This window comes from Macaca thibetana, chromosome 7 (assembly GCF_024542745.1).
Source record: "Macaca thibetana thibetana isolate TM-01 chromosome 7, ASM2454274v1, whole genome shotgun sequence".
Lineage (NCBI taxonomy): Eukaryota > Metazoa > Chordata > Mammalia > Primates > Cercopithecidae > Macaca > Macaca thibetana.
In genome coordinates this window covers 13283238-13302742 of record NC_065584.1, presented here as the reverse complement: position 1 = coordinate 13302742, position 19505 = coordinate 13283238, and the positions used below count along the sequence as shown (strand labels likewise).

Here is a 19505-nt window from a genome sequence, read left to right as displayed (position 1 = left end):
TTAGATAGCAGACAGACAGAAATCCAATTAGGCATTTAACATAGTTGACACTGTAAGTTAGCTCTATTCAGGATTCTCTGAATATGGTCTTTTCTGTTTCTGTGACAGAAAATGACTGCCTAAGGAAGATCAGGGATATTTACAATTTCCCTTTTCACCCTGGGACAAAGTTTGTGCTTATATTCTGTTTAACCCCCATGGGTAGCTATAGTTCATGCTGTTTACCTGGTCCCCGTCAGATGTTTTAGATGGAAGGAAGGAAGAGTGAAAGGGCTTGGGGACTAGACTCAGGAAAGGTAGGCCTCTGACTCTGCCATTCTCACACTGGAAGACCTTGGACAAGTGTTTTCTTCCCTCTGGTATATAAGGTATGACTTATCCACTAGATGCAGAAGACACAGTGCCTAAGGCCGACAGTACTGTAAGGGCCCACGAAGGTGTTTTACTTATCGCCCTATGCTAGACAAATAACTTTGAAGCCAGTTACGCAATTTCAAAAGACGAATATATTCATCTTTCTACCAATGCAGCCATAAAACATATATATCTTCATGAAGGAAAGGAGTCTACGAGGTTAAAAGTGCCTAGGGCCCATGAAAGTAAGAATGTGGACCTGTTTCTGGGTCCCTCTTTCTTTCTTTTGTAAAATGAAGGTATTGAACTAGATGATCTGTGGTTCAGCCAATGCCTCTGCCAAGCGATTTGATGCACCATGGAAGTAGATGCTGTGATCAGGACTGATTAGAGCTATTTTTCTTCTGATGTCATCAGCAATTATTATGACTCCATAATAGATTAAAATAAAACACTTATGTTGCACCAGAGAGAAGTAAAGAGAGAGAAGCACATGACTCAAGGAGATAAAGCCCAAAGGCTTTATCTCGACATAGTGTTCTCATCTACAACTTTTTAAAAATCCAAATATGTGAGCAACAGAGAAAAGATATTCTGCCCAGCTAGTCTTCAGCCAAATAACTAAGGCTGTTAGAAACAGGCTTAAAATACCAGACGGATTACACAAACATCTTTAAAAAAAAATCAATGTAATGCTTTTGTAGTAGTCCTCCCTTATCCATGGTTTTGCTTTCTGTAGTCTCAGTTAACTGTGGTCAACCATGGTCTGAAAACATTAAATGAAAAATTCCAGAAATAAACAATCTAAAAGTTTTAAGTGGCATGCCATTCTGAGTAGTGGGATGGAATCTTGCATCGTCCTGCTCTGTCCCACCCAGGATGTGAATTCTCCCCTTGCCCAATGTCTCCACACTGTCTGTGCTCCTCGCCTGTGAGTCACTTAGTAGCCTTCTCTATAGTCAGTTTGACTGTTAGGGTATTGCAGTGCCTGCATTCAAGTAACTTGTTTTACTTAATGTTGTTATTATTGTTGTTAATCTCTTACTGTGCCTAATTTATAAATTAAACTTTATCATAGGTATGTATGTGTAGGAAACAATATATATAAGGTTCAGCACTGTCCACCATTTCAGGCATCCGCTGGGGGTCTTTGAATGTATACCCCTCAGATAAGTGGGGACTACTATATTTGAGAACACCCTAAACTAGTTAAGAGCAAAAGGAACACTCTCCCCTGCCATCCATTGCTGGTATCCTGTGTGGATTTGATACCTCAGATTCAGCATCTACTGCAGCACGAAGTGCTTATGCATGTCCTGAATTATAGGAGAGTCGGATTCACCACCCTTCCCAGAAACAGAAGCATTCCAGAGGTTTCTTCATAGATCATGAAATGAAATGGCCGGTTCACTTTGATGACAGGAGGCATGGAATAAGCAATAATTTCTGACAAGGTTCCTGCCACTGCCTCAGTGCCCCTTTCATCAACTTCAATCACTGTTCTTTGTAAAACCTGGAAAAGGAAATAGTGTGAAAAACCATTTGTGTGGCAGTGCAAAGGAGGAATTAAATGAGCCCCTTGAAATTCCTCACAGTGGTCCTACCCATGGGATCATGCTACTGGGATTTAGTGGAGCAGGCCCATCTACATTAAGAGCAGTGGTCTGGGGTTTCACCAGGGACTGCACAGGAGTCTCCAACAATACCAGAAGACCTCAGGAACCCAATGTGAAGTATTGTGGAATATGTGAAACACATTCCAGGCGTGGACTTAGGATGCACTCATGCATCAAATCTTTATTGAGCGTGTGCTTTATACTACTAATTGTTGAGCTGAGCTGGTGCTCCTAAAAGGTTTTCAAGCTGCCTGGATCCCTTGAGTCCTCTGACTTTCCTTTTTGGCAGGCAAGGTGGAGGCAGGGAATGGCTAGTCTTCCGTATCAGCTTCCCAGCACCTGGTACTACTCTGAGGCATTTTCTGGGCCAAGCCCAGGGGTCCCTGGAGCCTTCCTGAATTCTGGCTGCCTATATTGTGGCCACTTGCTATGTTTGGGAGACCCTTTTTTACAGAAACAGGATGTGATATGAGTGATGTACCTATATAATTACTGTGTTATAATAGAGAATAAAAACATACACTGATTTTCACTCCAGAAAATTCCCTAATTTCCTAGAGGAAAATTAACTCTCCAGAGCAAACAGAGGGAGAATATTTAATGGTTTACAATTTAAATTTCATGATGACCCTTTGTAAATCAGCAGTGTGTTTCAGTTTTTCATGTGTTCATAGCAGAAACACTTTCAGGTGCTGGTCTGCAGGGTTGTTTTATTTAATTGTCTTATGTCTCTTGAGGTGGTAAAACCTGATTCCAGGCCACGGTTACTCTACTGTGTCCTACTTAAGTGGATGCCATTTTTAGTCTCTCTTGGAATTGAAAATTGCAATTGTAAGAGAAAATATTAGCCAAACCACACAACTAAGGAAGAATGTAGAGAGATGTAGCTGCCATTTGGAAATGTGTGGGAGCATTTTTATAGTGATGACTGGAGTTTCCTACTGGCATTAGTGAACATGGGTCAGCAGTGCTAACCAGTTCCCTGCAACATGCACAACTGCTCTGAACAACAAGCAGTTCCCCTCAAAACCAAGAACCTTTCCACTGAGAAACACTGAGTAACTGAAGGGATTCTATGTGGATGGTGACTAAATTTGTTCTTAGTTTTAGAAATAGAACTAGGACCAAAAAGTATGAGGTAGAAGTTACAGGTCTCTCTCTCTCTCTCTCTCTCTCTCTCTCTCTCTCTATATATATATATATATATATATATCTGTATGTATGTATGTATGTATATATGTATGTGTATATATACACATATACATATATACACATATATATATAAACAATTTTAGCTATTGTGGATTAGGCAGCTTTTCAAAGAAATGGTGAGTTTGCTGTCACTGGAAGCATGAAGAGGAAGAGACAGAAGTTGGAGGGCTATTTCATAGGGCTATGGAGGGGATTTCCACAAGGAGGGAGAAGTTGGGCTAGATGATGTCTAGGGGTTTCTTTCATTGTAAAGGTGGTGTAATTTCATGAACTATTCAAGTTGTATTCAACATAAATGATGACGTATCTGTAAACCAGTTCTATTTCAGGGGCAAATTTCTCCCTGAGCACTTAAGCAGAAGGAGAGAGGTCTACTTAAAATAAATTAGTTGAAAAGGTATTTTAATAAAGTTGCTTGAAATTCTTAAAACATCCAACCTGGGTGCTATTTCAAGTATTTGGGATGTAAATATAATTTTCCACTACACTTAGGTATTTTATCAAAGTTAAATGGTTTGTAAAAACATTTGTTTTGGTGACATTTCATGCTGAGGTTGGGCTCTGATGAAAGATCCTGACTTACCCTGGATACTTGGAGATTTCTTCCAGTAGCTGAGAGTTCACTAAGGTCAGCCCAGGGTGAGAAGATTCTTCTGATTCCCATCTGCTTAAGCAGCTCATGCATCTCATACTTCTGATCTAGCTTGAACTTTGGAAAGAAAACTTCCATGTTTCTGTGGTACGAGAACAGATAATGGTGAAATGTAGACAAAGCCATAGTCTATGGACACCAAAAAGGTCACAATTTTTGTTCTTTAAGATTGTTTCCATTAATGAGTCTTTCAGTTGACTATGAAGTTCATGCCATTCTTTTACCATTTCCTATTTCAGGGAAAATATTTCTAGCTTATCAAATAGTACTTCAGCTTCAGGGAACGAGTTTTATTCCTCAGCCAATGACTCACATTCTCTTTAGCAAAGTACTTATGTGTTCATTTCCCTATGTTTTAAAAACAACCTGAGATAACAGCTGCTTTCAGCAACCCTGCAGACTCCTGGATGATGACTGTTTTCAGCTCCTGGATTCTGCAGACCCAAGGAGTCTGGGGATGGATGGGAAGGGGAACAAAGAAAACTTTAAACCTCTCCCCATCTTTAGCCAGAGAAACTCTGATACCATCTATTTTGTATACTGGAGTCCTCCTTTGAAAATATGTTGCTTGGAAAGATGAGTTCTGTGGCTCAAAAAAAAAATAATTGAGGACATGACGTATCTTGAAGATTAATTTATAAAGTTATTCATTCAGCAAACATTTCTTGAGGGCTTATGATGTTTGGGGTTCTTTGTTAGGTGCTAAGATATGAAGAAAAATGAAAGAAGAATAATGAAGATAAAACTAACCCCAGGGACCTTTAGCTGGACTCGTCTCTGCCAAAATCTGAGTCACGGGATTCAGAAGCCATAGCCATGGAATTTATATTGCAGCCATTTTCATTGTACTCCAATAGGTGTATTAACTTACTGGGCAGACATTTGAGTGCCCACTCTGCTTTCTGTTCCTCTCCTCTCTATGTACAGACCCCAACCCTGTCATGCGTCTAGATTCTAGTTCTATGCTGATGACTGAATTTATATCTCCGGCCTGGACCTCACCCTAGGCTCCAGATCCACCTGTTGTCTTGACATCTCAACTTGGATGTCTAATAGATATTTCTGATCTAAGTGTTTAAGACTGAACTTCTGCACTTACCCCAGAACTGTTCCTCCCCATTTCAGTAAATGGCAAATCTGTCCTTCCAGTTGCTAAGGCCAAAAACTTTGCAATCACCTTTGACACCTCTCTCACCCACATGCAGTCCGTTAGCAGATCCTGCCAACTCTCACTTCCTGATAGATCCAGAATCCAGCAACTTCTCATCACTTCCACTACCACTACCACCACCGCAGTCCAGGTAGGAGCATCTCTACCTGGATTGCTAGTAACCTTCTAACCAGTCTCCCTTGCTTCCATCCTTACCCCCTAGTATCTTTTATCAACACAGGAGCTTATGTGATCCTTTAAAAACAGAAGTCAAATCAGGTTGCTCCTCTACTCAGAACCATCCAGTGGCTTGCTGCCTCTCCCAGGAAAAGCCCAAGTCTTTTCTGGGGACTGTAAGGTGGGATCCTGGTGACTGGGCCCCTGGTTCCACTCTGATCTCATCTTCAACTGCTGAAGCTCCACTTGCCTCCTTGCTCTTCTTCAAACCCACCAGGTACACTCCCATTCCAGAACTTGTACGATTCTGCCTGTAACATAACATTTCTCTCCCCGAATATATCCACATGGTTTATCCTTCATCTTCAGATGTTTGCTTACTGTTACCTTCTTGGAGTGGCCTTCCCTAACCTCCATCTGCATCCTGATGATGCTCCCTGTTCCCTTCCCTGCATTATTACCTATTTTTAATTTGTTCTTTGTCTTCCTTCAATAGAATGTAAGCTCCATGAGGGCAGACTAATTTTTCCTGTTTTGTTTGCTGATGAATTCCTGGCATCATACTTTTATCACGGTAGCAGAACGTGAAATACTGGTGGACTCAATGAATGAATCAGCCAGGCACTCTGTGACAGATGTTGGGGATAGAGTGGAAAAAAAGACAAATGCTGCCCTGCCCTCAGGAAGCTTATAGCTCACTGGAGGAGATGGGCATTAAACCACAGTGCATTCAACGAAATTCTGCTGAGTGTTTGCAAGTATGGAAAGATAGAGTTTGTATAGGATGTGCGCAAGAGTTGTACCTGGTTTTCATGTTTCTGAGCCATGTCTCCACCAAGTCTGTGGTCAGGTAGTCTTCAAGAGCAAGGTGGTCACCCATTTTCTCCATGAGGACCACCAGCATGGTGGCATTTCCTTGGTAGGGCAGTTTGAGGACATGACAATGAAAATTCTTGTCAAAGGTGGAGGCAAACTTGCCTGCACCATACATCATGGACACCTTAATGGTCTTGTACTTGTCTAGGTGGAAAGTGTCGGCTTCGGTGAAGACAGGGTCAAATGGGGTCAGCCATTTCCCTGAACAAGTGAGAGAAGAACTCATTGCAGAAATCCCCTCTTTGAAAAGCATTGTTCTTGCTCAAATAATAAAGAGGGAATCTTCTATCTCACTTCTCATTCCAAGGCGTTCCCTAATTGGGTTTGCTTTTCCACAGCTCAGGCAGGCAAAATAAATTTCCCCAAAATAGCTTTTCCCCGGCCTCTAGCCCAGCTAACAAAATACAGCTCCACTTGCAGGCCCTATTGGGAATCGCACACGAAAGCAGGGAAATGTTTCCTAACAATCCCTGGCTTCCCTCATTGTCCTGGACCCGAACAAAATCCACAGTCTTTCCCTCATAGTTGGCTCCAGCTTAGAGAAAAGCCTTTGCCTGGCACCTCTGACTGCCACTTTGTCTCATTCACACCAGGCACAAGCACATGCAGAGTCCAAGGTGGCAGGAGTGACACTTCTCACTTACCCACTGTTTAATGTGGTTCTGAGAGAAGGCCCCACAATGCAGAGGCCACCAGCAGGCAGGTACATGACTCTCCACACAAATGTCTGCCCTGGGGGTGTGGCCTGGCTGGTTGTAAAGTGGCTTCCCCTGCCGGGGCTTTGCAAGTCTGGTGCCAGCTCTGCGAAAGTGGCATCCAGCCCATATCTAGTACCCCATTAGGGAGGCAGGGCTGGACAGAACCTAGGATCAGGAGGTCAGGAGGTTCTTGTTTGGGTTTTGCCTCTGCCACTTATTGTGTGACCTTGATCAGGCTAACCTCTGAGCTGCTTTGATCTTTAGAAAGGAGACAACAACTCCTGCTCTACCTGCTGATTGACAGTTAGGAAGAACAAGTAAACCATAGATACTCAGTGTCTGCTATGTGCCAAGTCCATCTGGGCACTTTACATTCATTGTCTCATTTAACCTCTAACTCTATAGTAGGTGGAGTGTCACTATTTTCTATAATAAGAATCTAAGGGCAGAGAGCTGGTCAAAAAAGTAAAAATGAAGGAGCAATGATTCACTTCTAAATCCCCCAGATAATCCCCCCACCTCCCTCTTTTTGGAATGACCCTGTGCTTCTGAACATCAGAGGGGAGCTGTGTAGAGTACTTTGAAAATTATAAGGACTACAAGCACATAGGATGCCAGGGCAGGACCTCAAGTGACTGTTCAATATGTGTATCAACCTGTATTTGAAACCTGAAAACACATTCATAGAAAATCATTTAGCGTTAACCCTATGCTGGCCTAACGGAAGGAAAGGGAGAGACAGTTGTAGGACCCTGTGGCCTTGGGAGAGCAGAATATTATCAAAGTACCTTTGAACAAGATGTAATCCACAAGAATTAATTTGGTTTCAGGATAAATCTCATCAAACAGTTTGGGAATTTTCCCCTGAGTCTCTTTGTTAATGTAATGATTCATGAGCCTTTTGGCCTGTGAGGCATTGTGAAAATTCATAAGCACACACTCTGTATCAAAATACCTCTTGGATAAATTGAGGAAGAGCTCTTTGACACCAAAATCCTTGTGGATGAAGGCAAAACTCCCCTGTGTGAGGCCCAGTTCCAAGTTGTGGGAGAGGGTCTCTCTGAGTCCCTTAAAGAGGGAGGGCAGGAGCCCGGGCTTGGTGCTGTTCAGGGACTGCAAGTGGAGCCCTGTCTTGATCTGGGCTTTGGTTGGCCCTGTGGCCCCCAGCATCAAGCCTGCCATGGCCAAGGACACGCCAAATGGAGAGAAGACCATGTTGCCATCGTGCCTCATGGAGATCTTTCGCAGCAGGCTGAATCCGAAGTTTGAAGTCTCCTTGGCAAGCTGCTGCCCACTAGCTATCAGCCAGGCTTTCTCCTCCTCACCGGCCTTCTCGCTGGCCGCCTCCTCATCCTCCTCTTCCTCCCTGGGAGCCTGCACTACCCCGCCGGTCTGGTTCTGAAGGGCCGGGGCCTCTGGCGACTGAGGACTGGGGGCCAAGCTGGGTACCAACCACACCTGTGCCAGGAGGACGGAGAGCAGGAGGCTTGGCACCACCTTCATGTGGTCGGCTGCAGAGGCCAAGGAGTGCCTCCCTTCAGCTGCAAGACTTCCTGTGGAGAGAAGAGGATAGAGATGGTTTTAATGCCTCCTAAAGTGTCTTAGTGGATAGTAAAAGCTTCTTCAGGGACCCTGCCTCCTTCCTGTGGCTCAAGTAGGTTAGCCCTGTCCCAGGGAGACCTGAAGCAAGTGTGGGTGACATTTGCTCACCCAATGAGGGGACATTATTTCACAGAGCAAAACCTCCTCTAGTTCCCATTCCCTGCCCAGCTGTCAGGCAGCTCTCTGTCCTGACCCCTTTTTTATTCATCCCATCTCCTTCCTGAGGGCTAGGGCAAGAGACCTCGCTCTGGGAGCAGGAGGCAGCACAGAAGGTGGGGGTCTGAGCAGGTGGAATCAGGGGTCCTCACACACCTTTCCCTGATCTGCTTCGTTCATTGCCCTGACCCTCCGGCCATCAGGCTGCCCATCCAGATGGGTGGCCGGCCTTGCCCTGTGCCCTGTTTGGCTGGGGATTGGAGTGCCTGCATGCCTGTTAGGCAAGGAAGGGGGAAAGTATTGGAGCTTCCCTGGATTTTTGATCAAAATTCTCTTCGCACTGCACCTCTGCCATACAGTTCCTTGGACGTCTTCCTTCCTTCCTATAGCTGCGGCTCCCAGGTAGCAGGAGGCCCGCAATTCATACAACCCACTGCTGGGCTCCCTCCACTGTGGCCTCATAGAGCCCTCCCAGCCACCTGGGCTGCCTGCCGGCTCTCACTGCCCCCGGCTGCACAGCGTGGGAGCCACACTTCCTCACCATTCGCTGTCCCCTTCTCTGTTGCCTTTTAGGCTCCCTCCACATCCTTGGACACAGAGCCTGGCTCCCGAACACTTGTATGATTTCCATCCAAATACATGGCTTGGGGCTGGGCTGGGCCACCTAGCTGTGTCCCAACTCAGTTCTGGTGCTGAGCCACACTGCAGGCCTGATCCCAGAGGCTGACTGAGCAGGACCCCCAGGACACCTGCCCTCCCTCATCCTCTCTCTGGGCCCACTGCCCTGGGAGGGTCTGCGTGGGGTCGGCCACCCAGCCCAGTGAGCGCAGGGTGGATGCTGCGGGCCTCATGAGAGTTCCCATCCGCAGAGACCCTTATTCTTGACCAAGGTCACCTGCAGCAAAATGTGACAGGCAGGGAACTCCCAGGCGTCTTCTCCCTGATGCAGGGACTGAGTCCTTATCTATGCGTGGGACAAAACCGCCTCCAGCGCCGGGGCCCAGCATGTTGCTCCTTGTTTAGGCTGAATGGCACCCGAGAATTCAGGGCCTCACTCTGCAGTCTGAACGGCACTCCCCTCTGCCTTAAAGAAGCAGTGAAATACTTCCACTGTGTTTCCCAAAGGACACTGTTGAGGAAACTCTTTTTGACTCTAAATGGCAAGCCTGTGTTCAATAGGTCACTCAAGTATTGTAAATGTTGGGGAAATAGCTCTTTCAGTGTAAACGCAGCCCAGTTTCATGCTTTTATTGTTATGGATTGAATGTGTTCCCCCAGAATTCATAAGTTGAAGCCCTAACCCCCATTGTGATTGCAGTAGAGTTGAGGCCCTTGGGAGGTGATTAGGTTTGGATGAGGTCATGAGGGCAAGGCTCCTGTGATAGCAGTAGTGCTGTTATAAGAAGAAGAGAGACCAGACTTCCCCTCCGCACCTCCTTGCCATGGGAGGACACGGTGAGAAGATGGCCATCTGCAAGCCAAGAAGACGGCCCTCCAGAATCCGGCCACACTGGCCCCCTGACTCGGACTTTCAGCCTCCAAAACTGTGAAAAATCAATGGCTGTTGGAGCCACCCAGTCTGTGGTGTTTTGTTAGAGGAGCCTGAGCTAAGACGATTACGTGGCATCATTTAATGCTACTTTCTACATGAAGACCACACAGAATACTCCTGAATTCAAGGTTAGTTCTCCCTGTCACAGTGGTCGGGAAATTAGCCCAGCACGCCAACCAGATGTCACCGCTTCCAAATGCTGAGTCTTACCTTCCTGTTCTTGAAGCTTGTCCTACAGTCTGCAGAGTGGTAGCCCAGTAATTCCTGGGCGCTCCTGAACAGGTATCCCCTAAGGTCTTTGTAAGGTCTTTGCTCATCTACTCAACCTTTCGAAGTCTAGGCCAGGAGTTCAGGGGGCGCTCCTGGACTAGGACACCATCCAGCATGGTGAGGATGCACCTTCCTAGACAGAGCCCGGGCAGTAAGCAACCACCAGCTCGCCCGCCACTTCTCAGCCCTGGGAGAGCACACACCCCTCCTCCCCTCAGCCCTGGGAAGGGGAGCCCTGCTTACTCCGGCAGTGAGTTGCGGTGGGTGAAATACCAAGCCTTTCAAGCCTCTTTCCCTTGGCCTCCTTCCTGCAGAGGATCCCCTTGTGTCTATAATTCACCTCTCACCCCGCTCCAGCTCCTGGTCTGTATGTGCAGTCCCCATGGAGTGCAGGATTGAGGCCTTTGCACTGCTCAGCCACGCAGCCCTCACGTTGGAGCCCACCCAGAGATGATACCATCTCTCCCGGTCCCTCCCTGATTAGACTCGTTGAAGGTCTCCTGTAACCCACTACCTCTTACCAGTGTGTGGCCTTGGGTCCTGGAAATGTCCTTCATTCAGAGCAGAAACCAAAGCTTCAGCTTTGCAGCTGAGAACCTTCAGCAAATATTTGCTATTCCAAAGTATGATTCCCTGTGGGACGGTTACTGATTAACATCCTGCTTGTGATGGTGGAATTTTCGGAAAACCAAAGACCAAGTGGGAGGCTTCCCATACTCCCCAGCTCCTCCTGTAACCCAGAATACAACCCAAATCCCATCGCGAGAGCTTCTGCCTTGCAACTCAAGGCTTCGCCCCAGTAAGATTCAGCTCCTTCTGGGTGGCACGTTGGGGATTTCTCTTGAGCTGTTCCAGGTGCTGAACACCTCGAGAAAGAAGGCACTGGGGGGTCCCGTGTATGCTTCCTGAGTCCCCAACCCAGTGCTGGACACTGTGGGGATGTCAGTTGGGGGGCACAGCAGAGATGTTCAGGACCTGCTCTCTCAGCCCTCAAGTCAGTCCAGTGTGGGAAGCAGACAGGTAAATCACTACTTAGAGTACATAGCTCCTTTCAAGGTAAATTTCCTGCTTTGCAATGTTTCTGTACTTGAGACTGAATCCTTGGGTACTCAGAGTTGAGGCTGGTGGAGACCCTTTATGGGAAAACTTCTCAGACTTCGCAGACTCTCTTTTTTAAAATACATAAATAAATATTTTGTTATGTGCCCCTTACTACTACCCTTGAAGTGAAATGTATAGCTAACATAACCTACCCACAAAATTAAAAAAAACAATGCTGTAACAATAATGTGGAGGCATAATAAAAGAGAATAATGTGTCCCTGAATATGGCAGTGCTGTGGTCTAAGGGCCTGGGCAGGTGCAGTGAGGCCACCCAATATGGAGCCCGCAGGAGGCCGCATGTAAGATGCTCACTGCTGGCCAGTCAACACGACAACCAATGTTACTACCAGGGATAGAGTTTTCAAAATGGTAAATAATGCTTGGTAAAGTTTCAAACAAACAAAATACAGATCTTTCCCTGATTTACACGGTCATTGTCTTCACAGAAAATGCAGTGTGTAGTAAAACCTTGGATAAACATTGTATTTTTATATGAAACAAAGCAGCCCCAGGACTGAGATTCTAGGCTCAGATAATGCCACGTGAACTTGAGGTGGACATGTGAGTCCTGGGGGACCTGGCGGCCTCTTCATCGTGGGAGACTGCCCTGCGTGTTCTGGTATGTCTGGCATTGCTCACCCTCAATCCTTAAATGCTAGTAGCACTCCCCACAAACGTTTGTGAAGAGCAGTAGTATCCCAACAAGTTTCCAGGGTGTTCCTTTTGGGCAGTACCTGCTCTGTTGATAGGCAGTTCTTTAAGAGGTGAAAGTGAGGGTGTAGAGGGGCCAGGCTGGACCCACACCATGCATATGAGCCAGCCTTGGCCTGCCCATCCAGGTTGAGCTCTGCAGCTGAGGGATTGTGGATTCACAAAAAGCAGGGGCACTTCCTCCAGGCTTGGGAAGGTGTCTGCTTTGCTAAATGTCTGAGCGGAGCTAGCGAGTGTGCAGGTCTTAGGGCACAGGGCTTCTTTTATTTATTTATTTATTTATTTATTTATTTATTTTGAGATGGAGTCTTGCCCTGTCACCCAGTCTGGAATGCAATGGCATGATTTCGGCTCACTGTAACCTCTGCCTCCTGGGTTCAAACGATTCTCCTGCCCCAGCCTCCTGAGTAACTGGGATTACAGGTGCCCACCACTATGCCTAGCTAATTTTTGTATTTTTAGTAGAGACGAAGTTTCACCATGTTGGCCAGGCTGGTCATGAACTCCTGACCTTGTAATCCACCTGCCTCTGCCTCCCAAAGTGCTGGGATTATGGAGGCATGAGCCACCACGTCCGGCCAGGGCACAGGGTTTCAGAAATGGATCCTTACAAACGAAGGCAGCAGAGTATTCTGGAAAAATTGTGAAGACTTCAACCAGGCCATTGCCTCCTGCCCTGGTGTGAATCTGAGGTCCTCTGCTCCCAATTCCTAGCTGCTGGATGTAAGTTAACCTCATCGAACCGGCCTTTCTTCCTCTGTTAAATGGTCAGAACTCAGACTCTGTCCTATGAATATCTCAGCAGCACCAAGGAACCAGGAAGTGCGTGGACGATCTTGCTCCTAAGGCTGTGAGCCCTGGACCCCAGGGTGTGGCTCAGAAGTCCCCCTCCTTCAGCGACGACATTATTCCTGTACACCTCCCAGCAAGGGAGCCAACTAATCTTTGACCTTTAGCCCTCCAGTTAGATGGGAAAGTGAGAAAACTCAGTGCATAGCACTGTAGCCTGAGCTCTTTCACCAGCAGCATGACCCTGAGCAAGCTACCTAACCTCTCTTAACCTCAGTTTCCCAATCTATAAAATGGGGCTCCCCAGGCTGAGCCGTTAGGACTTCTGGAAGGATGAACTGAAGTGGTGCTTGTGGAGTTTAGTACCTCGCCCGGTAGGAAGGAAGTGCTACAGGAATGGCATTTGTTGCATAATTTTAGAGCCAGATTGAACCTCAGAAGTAAGTAACCCTGTCTTCAGGCTTTGATTTTACAAAGGAAGATATTCAGGCCCCCCAATGAATGCCTTTCCTGTTAGAGTTAAAGCAGGCTGTCTGACTTCTAGTTGTTATGAACTTTAGCTTCTCACACTCCTTGGCCAAAAACGATTGGGAAAGCTCTGGTGGGAAGGCCTCTGGTGACCCAGATAAACTCACAGGTGATATAGAACCTTTCCTGGAACTCCCATCAGGCAGGAGGCACAACTTCTGAAAGCCACTCTTCAGGGTGACATCGAGGGGCTTCTAAGGCAAATCTGTCCAGAGACCTACAGGGGTAAACATCTGAAAAACAAGTGTTAAGGCAGTCCTGTGAGACCAAAAGCAGACTCCAGGAAACAATGAGAGAACTGCAAGAGTTTACTTTGTGTGGATCCTATGAAGCGAGTGCTTGGGTAGGTGGGTAGTAAAGGAAACCAGACTATGTTACCCCCTGATATGGTCTGGCTATGTCCCCACCAAATCTCATCTTGAATGGTAGCTTCCATAATTGCCACATGTTGTGGGAGGGACCCAGTGGGAGATCATTGAATCGCGGAGGTGATTCCCCCATACTGTTCCCGTGGTAGTGAGTAAGTCTTATGAGATCTGATGGTTTTATAAGGGGAAACTCCTTTCGCTTGGCTCTCATTCTCCCTCTTGCCTGCTGCCATGTAAGACCGTAAGACCTGCCTTTCGCCTTCTGCCATGATTGTAAGTCCTCTCCAACCATGTGGAATGGTGAGTCCATTAAATCTCCTTTTCTTTATAAATTACCCAGTCTTGGGTATGTCTTTATTAGCAGTGTAAAAATGGACTAATATACCCTAAATATGCATTTCTGATATAAAAATTATTTTTGAACTGAAGGTAATTAAGCAGCAAATGGAGAAAAAGTTTTCTCTATCTTCCCCCCTTTCTTCCTAGACAGATAAAAATTCCCCTTTACTGGAGATGACTCCAGACTCTTATCAACCCAGAGATGGCATCAGAGGACTATGCGAACAAGGTTTCCTCCCATATGTTTACCTTCTGTGATTTCCTGCCCTTGGAAGCATAAAACCACTTCCCTTGTCCCGTCCCATGATTTTCCTACTAATTTATTGCTCTTTATTAAAGATAAGTGGAGTTCTAAGGCACCATTTTCAGTTGCTTTTTATACAGGTTTCTCCTGTGTGAAGTGCATGGCCCATGTTATAAACTGATTTTTCTCTTGTCTGTCTTTTGTTACAGGAGTCCATCCCAACAAAGAACTAAGATGGGAAGAGGTCAAGTTTAGCCTTCCCCTACAGTAGTAGAGAGGTAGGAACAAAAGGGCTTTCCAAGTCCTTGCATCATACACACGCACATGCACATGCACGCACAGGTGCAAATTTCTCGCTGATTTCCAGACATCCCTTCTGCCTCGAACTTTAAAGACATCTTCCCATTGTGTTATGGCTTATGTGAGTTCTTCTTTTTAAACTTATAATTTAGAAATAACTTTAAACTTACAAAAATTTGCAAAAATCATGTTTTTGCCATCTACCCTTCACCCAGCTTCCACAAATATGAGCATATCATATGACTATAGTACATAACCACAGTGTATTAGTCCGTTTTCATGCCGCTGATAAAGACATACCCAAAACTGGGAAGAAAAAGAGGTTTAAATGCACTTACAGCTCCACATGACTAGGGAGGCCTCAGAATCATGACAGGAGGCATGCTTACAAGGCACTGCTTACATGGTGGCGGCAAGAGAAAATGAGGAAGATGCAAAAGCAGAAACCCCCAATAAAGGCATCATATCTTGTGAGACTTATTCACTATCACAAGAACAGTATGGGGAACCACCCCCATGATTCAAATTATCTCCCACTGGGTCCCTCCCACAACATATGGGAATTATGGAAGTACAATTCAAGATGAGATTTGGGTGGGGACACAGAATCAAACCATATCATTCCACGTCTGGCCCTGCCAAATCTCATGTACTCACATTTCAAAACCAATCATGCCTTCTCAACAGTCCCCCAAAGTCTTAACTCATTTCAGCATTAACCCAAAAGTCCACAATCCGAAGTCTCACCTGAGATAAGGCAAGTCCCTTCTGCCTATGAGCCTGTAAAATCAAAAGCAAGCTAGTTACTGCCTAGATACAATGGGAGTACAGGTATTGGGTAAATGCAGTCGTTCCAAATGGGAGAAATTGGCCTAAACAAAGTGGTTACAGGGCCCCTGCAAGTCTGAAGTCCAGCAGGTCAGTCAAATTTTAAAGCTCCAAAATGATCTCCTTTGACTCCAGGTCTCACATCCAGGTCACACTGATGCAAAAGATAGGTTCCCTTGGTCTTGGGTGGCTCTGCCCCTGTGGCTTTGCAGGGCACAGCCACCCTCCCCGCTGCTTTCACGGGCTGGCGTTGAGTGTCTGTGACTTCTCCAGATAAATGGTGCAAGCTGTTGGGGGATCTCCCATTCTGGGGTCTGGAGGACAGTGGCCCTCTTCTCACAGCTCCACTACACAGTGCCCCCATAGAGATTCTGTGTTGGGGGGCTCCAACCCCACATTTTCCTTCTGCATTGCCCTAGCAGAGGTTCTCCATGAGCATCCCTCCCCTGTAGCAAACTTCTGTCTGGCTATCCAAGGGTTTCCACACATGTTCTGAAATTGAGGCAGACGTTCCCAAACCCTAATTCTTGATTTCTGTGCACAAGTTCTACCACATGGAAGCTGCCAAGGCTTGGGGCTTGCACCCTCTGAAGCCATGGCCTGACTCTACATTGGTTTCTTTCAGCCCTGGCTGGAATGGCTAGAACACAGGGCACCAAGTCTCTAGGCTGCACACAGTATGGGGACCCTGAACCCAGCCTATGAAACCATTTTCTCCTAGACATCTGGGCCTGTGATGGGAGGGGCTGCTGTGAAGACTTCTGACATACCCTGGAGACATTCTCCCCATTGTCTTGGGGATTAACATTCTGCTCCTCATTACGTATGCAATTTTCTGCAGCCAGCATAAATTTCTCCTCAGAAAATGGGTTTTTCTTTTCTATCACATTATCAGGCTGCAAATTTCCCAAACTTTTATGCTCTGCTTCCCTTATAAAACTGAATGCCTTTAACAGCACCCAAGTCGCATCTTGAGTGTTTTGCTGTTTAGAAATTTCTTCTGTCAGATACCCTAAATCATCTCTTTCAATTTCAAATTTCCAGAAATCTCTAGGGCAGGGGAAAAGTGCCACCAATCTCTTTGGTAAAAGATAACAAGAGTCACCTTTGCTCCAGTTCCCAACAAATTCCTCATCTCCATCTGAGACCACCTCAGCCTGGACCTTATTGTCCATATCGCTTTCAGGCTTTTGGTCAAAGCCATTCAGCAAGTCTCTAGGAAGTTCCAAACTTTCCCACATTTTCCTGTCTTCTTCTGAGCCCTCCAAACTGTTCCAACCTTTGCCTGTTACCCAGTTCCAAAGTTGCTTCCACATTTTTGGGTATCTGTTCAGCAATGCTGCGCTCTACTGGTACCAATTTACTTCTTTAGTCTGTTTTCATGCTGCTGATAAAGACAAACCCAAGACTGGGAAGAAAAAGTGGTTTAATTGGACTTACAGTTCCACATGACTAGGGAGGCCTCAGAATCATGGTGGGAAGTGAAAGACGCTTCTTACATAGTGGTGGCAAGAGAAAATGAGGAAGATGCAAAAGTGGAAACCCCTAATAAATCCATCAGATCTCATGCGACTTATTCACTATCGTGGGAACAGTATGGAGGAAACTGCCCCCGTGATTCAAATTATCTCTAACCAGGTTCCTCCCACAACGTGTGGGAATTATGGGAGTGCAATTTAAGATAAGATTTGGATGGGGACACAGAGCCAAACCATATCACATAGTATAATGGTCAAAACCAGGAAATTACAGTGATTCTGTATATTGTCATTATTCAAACTTTTTTCAGTTGTCCTACTAATATCCTTTTTTCTTGTACAGGGTCCAGTCCAGGAACACATGTTGCATTGGGCTGTCACATTGCTTCATTCTCCTTGAGTCTGGCACAGCTTCTCAGGTGTTGTCTTTCTTGACCTATGACCTTTTGAAAAATACTGGCTAGATATTTTGTAGAATGTCTTTCAATCTGGAATTTTCTGATATTTTATCATGTCAACTTTAGGTTGTACATGCTGGGCACAAATATGGCAGAGGTAATATGCCTTTCTTTGTGTATCGTTTCAGCTGGCTGGCATAATTTCTGATGAGAAATCAATCCTTATTTTTATCTTTGTGCCTTGTATGTAATATATCCTTTTTTCTAGCTGCTTTTAAGATTTTTCTCTTTATCCTTAGTTTTAAGGAATTTGATTATTAAAATTGATTTTTAATTATTGATTATTAAAAGAGCACCTTGGCTGGTGTTCTTTCTCCTGCTTTGGGCTTGTTGAATTTCTTGGAACTGTAAATTTATAGTTTTCATCATGTTTAGAAAATAATTTAAACATTATTTCTTAAAATATTTTCCTGTCCCCAAACTGTCCCCTTCCTGGGATTCCAATTTCAGGTGGTAATGTAATGGTGAAGGCTTAGGTCATGTGTAGTTTTATGTGCACTACTGCTGATTTTATAGCTTGTTGGGGTGATGTGTAAGAAATATTCATGCAGCTACCATTATCCTAGGGTCAATCAGAATTTTATGACTTATAGAAGAAACTAGCTATTTAAGGATGTGAATGGCAAGATTTTTGGTACTTTGTCATTTGCCTTTTAAATTTGATTATACTTTTAAAAATGTTTATGTAGTTGAATGTATCTATCTTTAGTCATTTCTGGATTTATAGCATTAAGTCTTTCTCACTATGAGATTATCTTTAAAACATTCATTATATCCTTCTTATTTTAGGATTTCAATTTATGTCTAAATCTTTGATCTATCAGGAATTGATCCTGGTGTAAGGATGACAGTGATTCTAATTTACACTGTTTTTCAGCTGGCTACCTGATTGTCCCCAACCAAGCATTTTAAATAAATGTTTTAACACAATTTGTTTGCCTCATTTATTTGAGATGCCACTTTTTTTTTTTTTTTTTTTTTTTTTAAGAGAACTCTCATTCTGGCACCCAGGCTGGAGTGCAGTGGCACAATCTCAGCTCATTTCAAGCTCTGCCTCCTGGGTTCAAGCAATTCTCATGCCTCGGCCTCCTGAGTAGCTGGGGCTACAGGCACGTGCCATCCTGCCTGGCTAATTTTTTGTATTTTTAGTAGAGACAGGGTTTCACCATATTGGCCAGGCTGGTCTCGAACTCCTGACCTCAACTGATCCACCCACCTTGGCCTCCCAAAGTGCTGGGATTACAGGTGTGAGCCACTGTGCCTGGCCTGAAATGCCACTTTTGGTTTAAAAATGAAAATGGTTTAAAAGTGAACGATGTAAAAAGCATACTAAAAACAAAAACAAAAACAAAAAAATGAATAAGACGAATTCAATTACTCACCAAACAGAAACAGTGTTCCTGGTGCTGTAGGGGTTAGGATCATATTAGCTCAGTGTTAGGGCAACTACCATAAGATGGCCCAACCCCAGCCTCTACCTGGGGTTTTGCTTCAGTGCGTGTTGCTTTTGCAATAAGAAAGGAAATCTAATGAATGTTGGAACTGATTCTGTGTTACTCTGTTTTCACACTGCCGTAAAGATACTACCTCAGACTGAGTAATTTATAAACAAAGGAGGTTTAATTGACTAATGGCTGGGGAGGCCTCAGGAAACTTACAATCATGGTGGAAGGAGAAGCAGACACGTCTTACTGGCAGCAGGTGAGAGAGAGAGTGTGTACAGGAGGAAATGCCAAACAATTATAAAACCATCAGATCTCATGAGAACTCTCTCACTATCATGAGAACAGCATGGGGGAAACCACCCCCATGATCCAATCACCTCCCTCCCTGGACACGTGGGGATTACAGGCTTCCCCCTCCACATGTGAGGATTACAATTTGAGATGAAATTTGGGTGGGGACACAGAGCCAAACCATATCACACACATCTGCTAAGTCTCCTCCTGTCTTTCTGGAGCAAGACTCCGCTGTTCACCCACAACAGGCTTCCAGCGTCAGCTGCTCTGGTGGGAGGCCAGAAATGTCCAACCCCTCCCCCTCC

General features: G+C 45.2%; 2 protein-coding genes across 3 annotated transcripts in view; both read right to left on the bottom strand.

The window, feature by feature from the left end:
- DDX24 (DEAD-box helicase 24) overlaps positions 1-19505 on the bottom strand; it is a 463245-nt gene that overhangs the window by 244189 nt on the left and 199551 nt on the right. The gene's annotated exons all lie outside the window — the stretch shown is intronic.
- On the bottom strand, positions 1027-10949 carry SERPINA10 (serpin family A member 10). Of its 2 annotated transcripts, none has more exons than XM_050799120.1 (5): positions 10837-10949; positions 7524-8288; positions 5965-6238; positions 3766-3916; positions 1027-1867 (listed from the first exon to the last, which is right to left on the bottom strand). In XM_050799120.1, the coding sequence occupies exons 2-5, from the start codon at positions 8236-8238 to the stop codon at positions 1676-1678; spliced, it is 1332 nt and encodes a 443-aa protein (XP_050655077.1). In that variant the 5' UTR covers positions 8239-8288; positions 10837-10949; the 3' UTR covers positions 1027-1675. The 2 variants fall into 2 exon arrangements, with proteins under 2 accessions (XP_050655077.1, XP_050655078.1); XM_050799121.1 differs by lacking the exon at positions 10837-10949 and adding an exon at positions 10256-10775.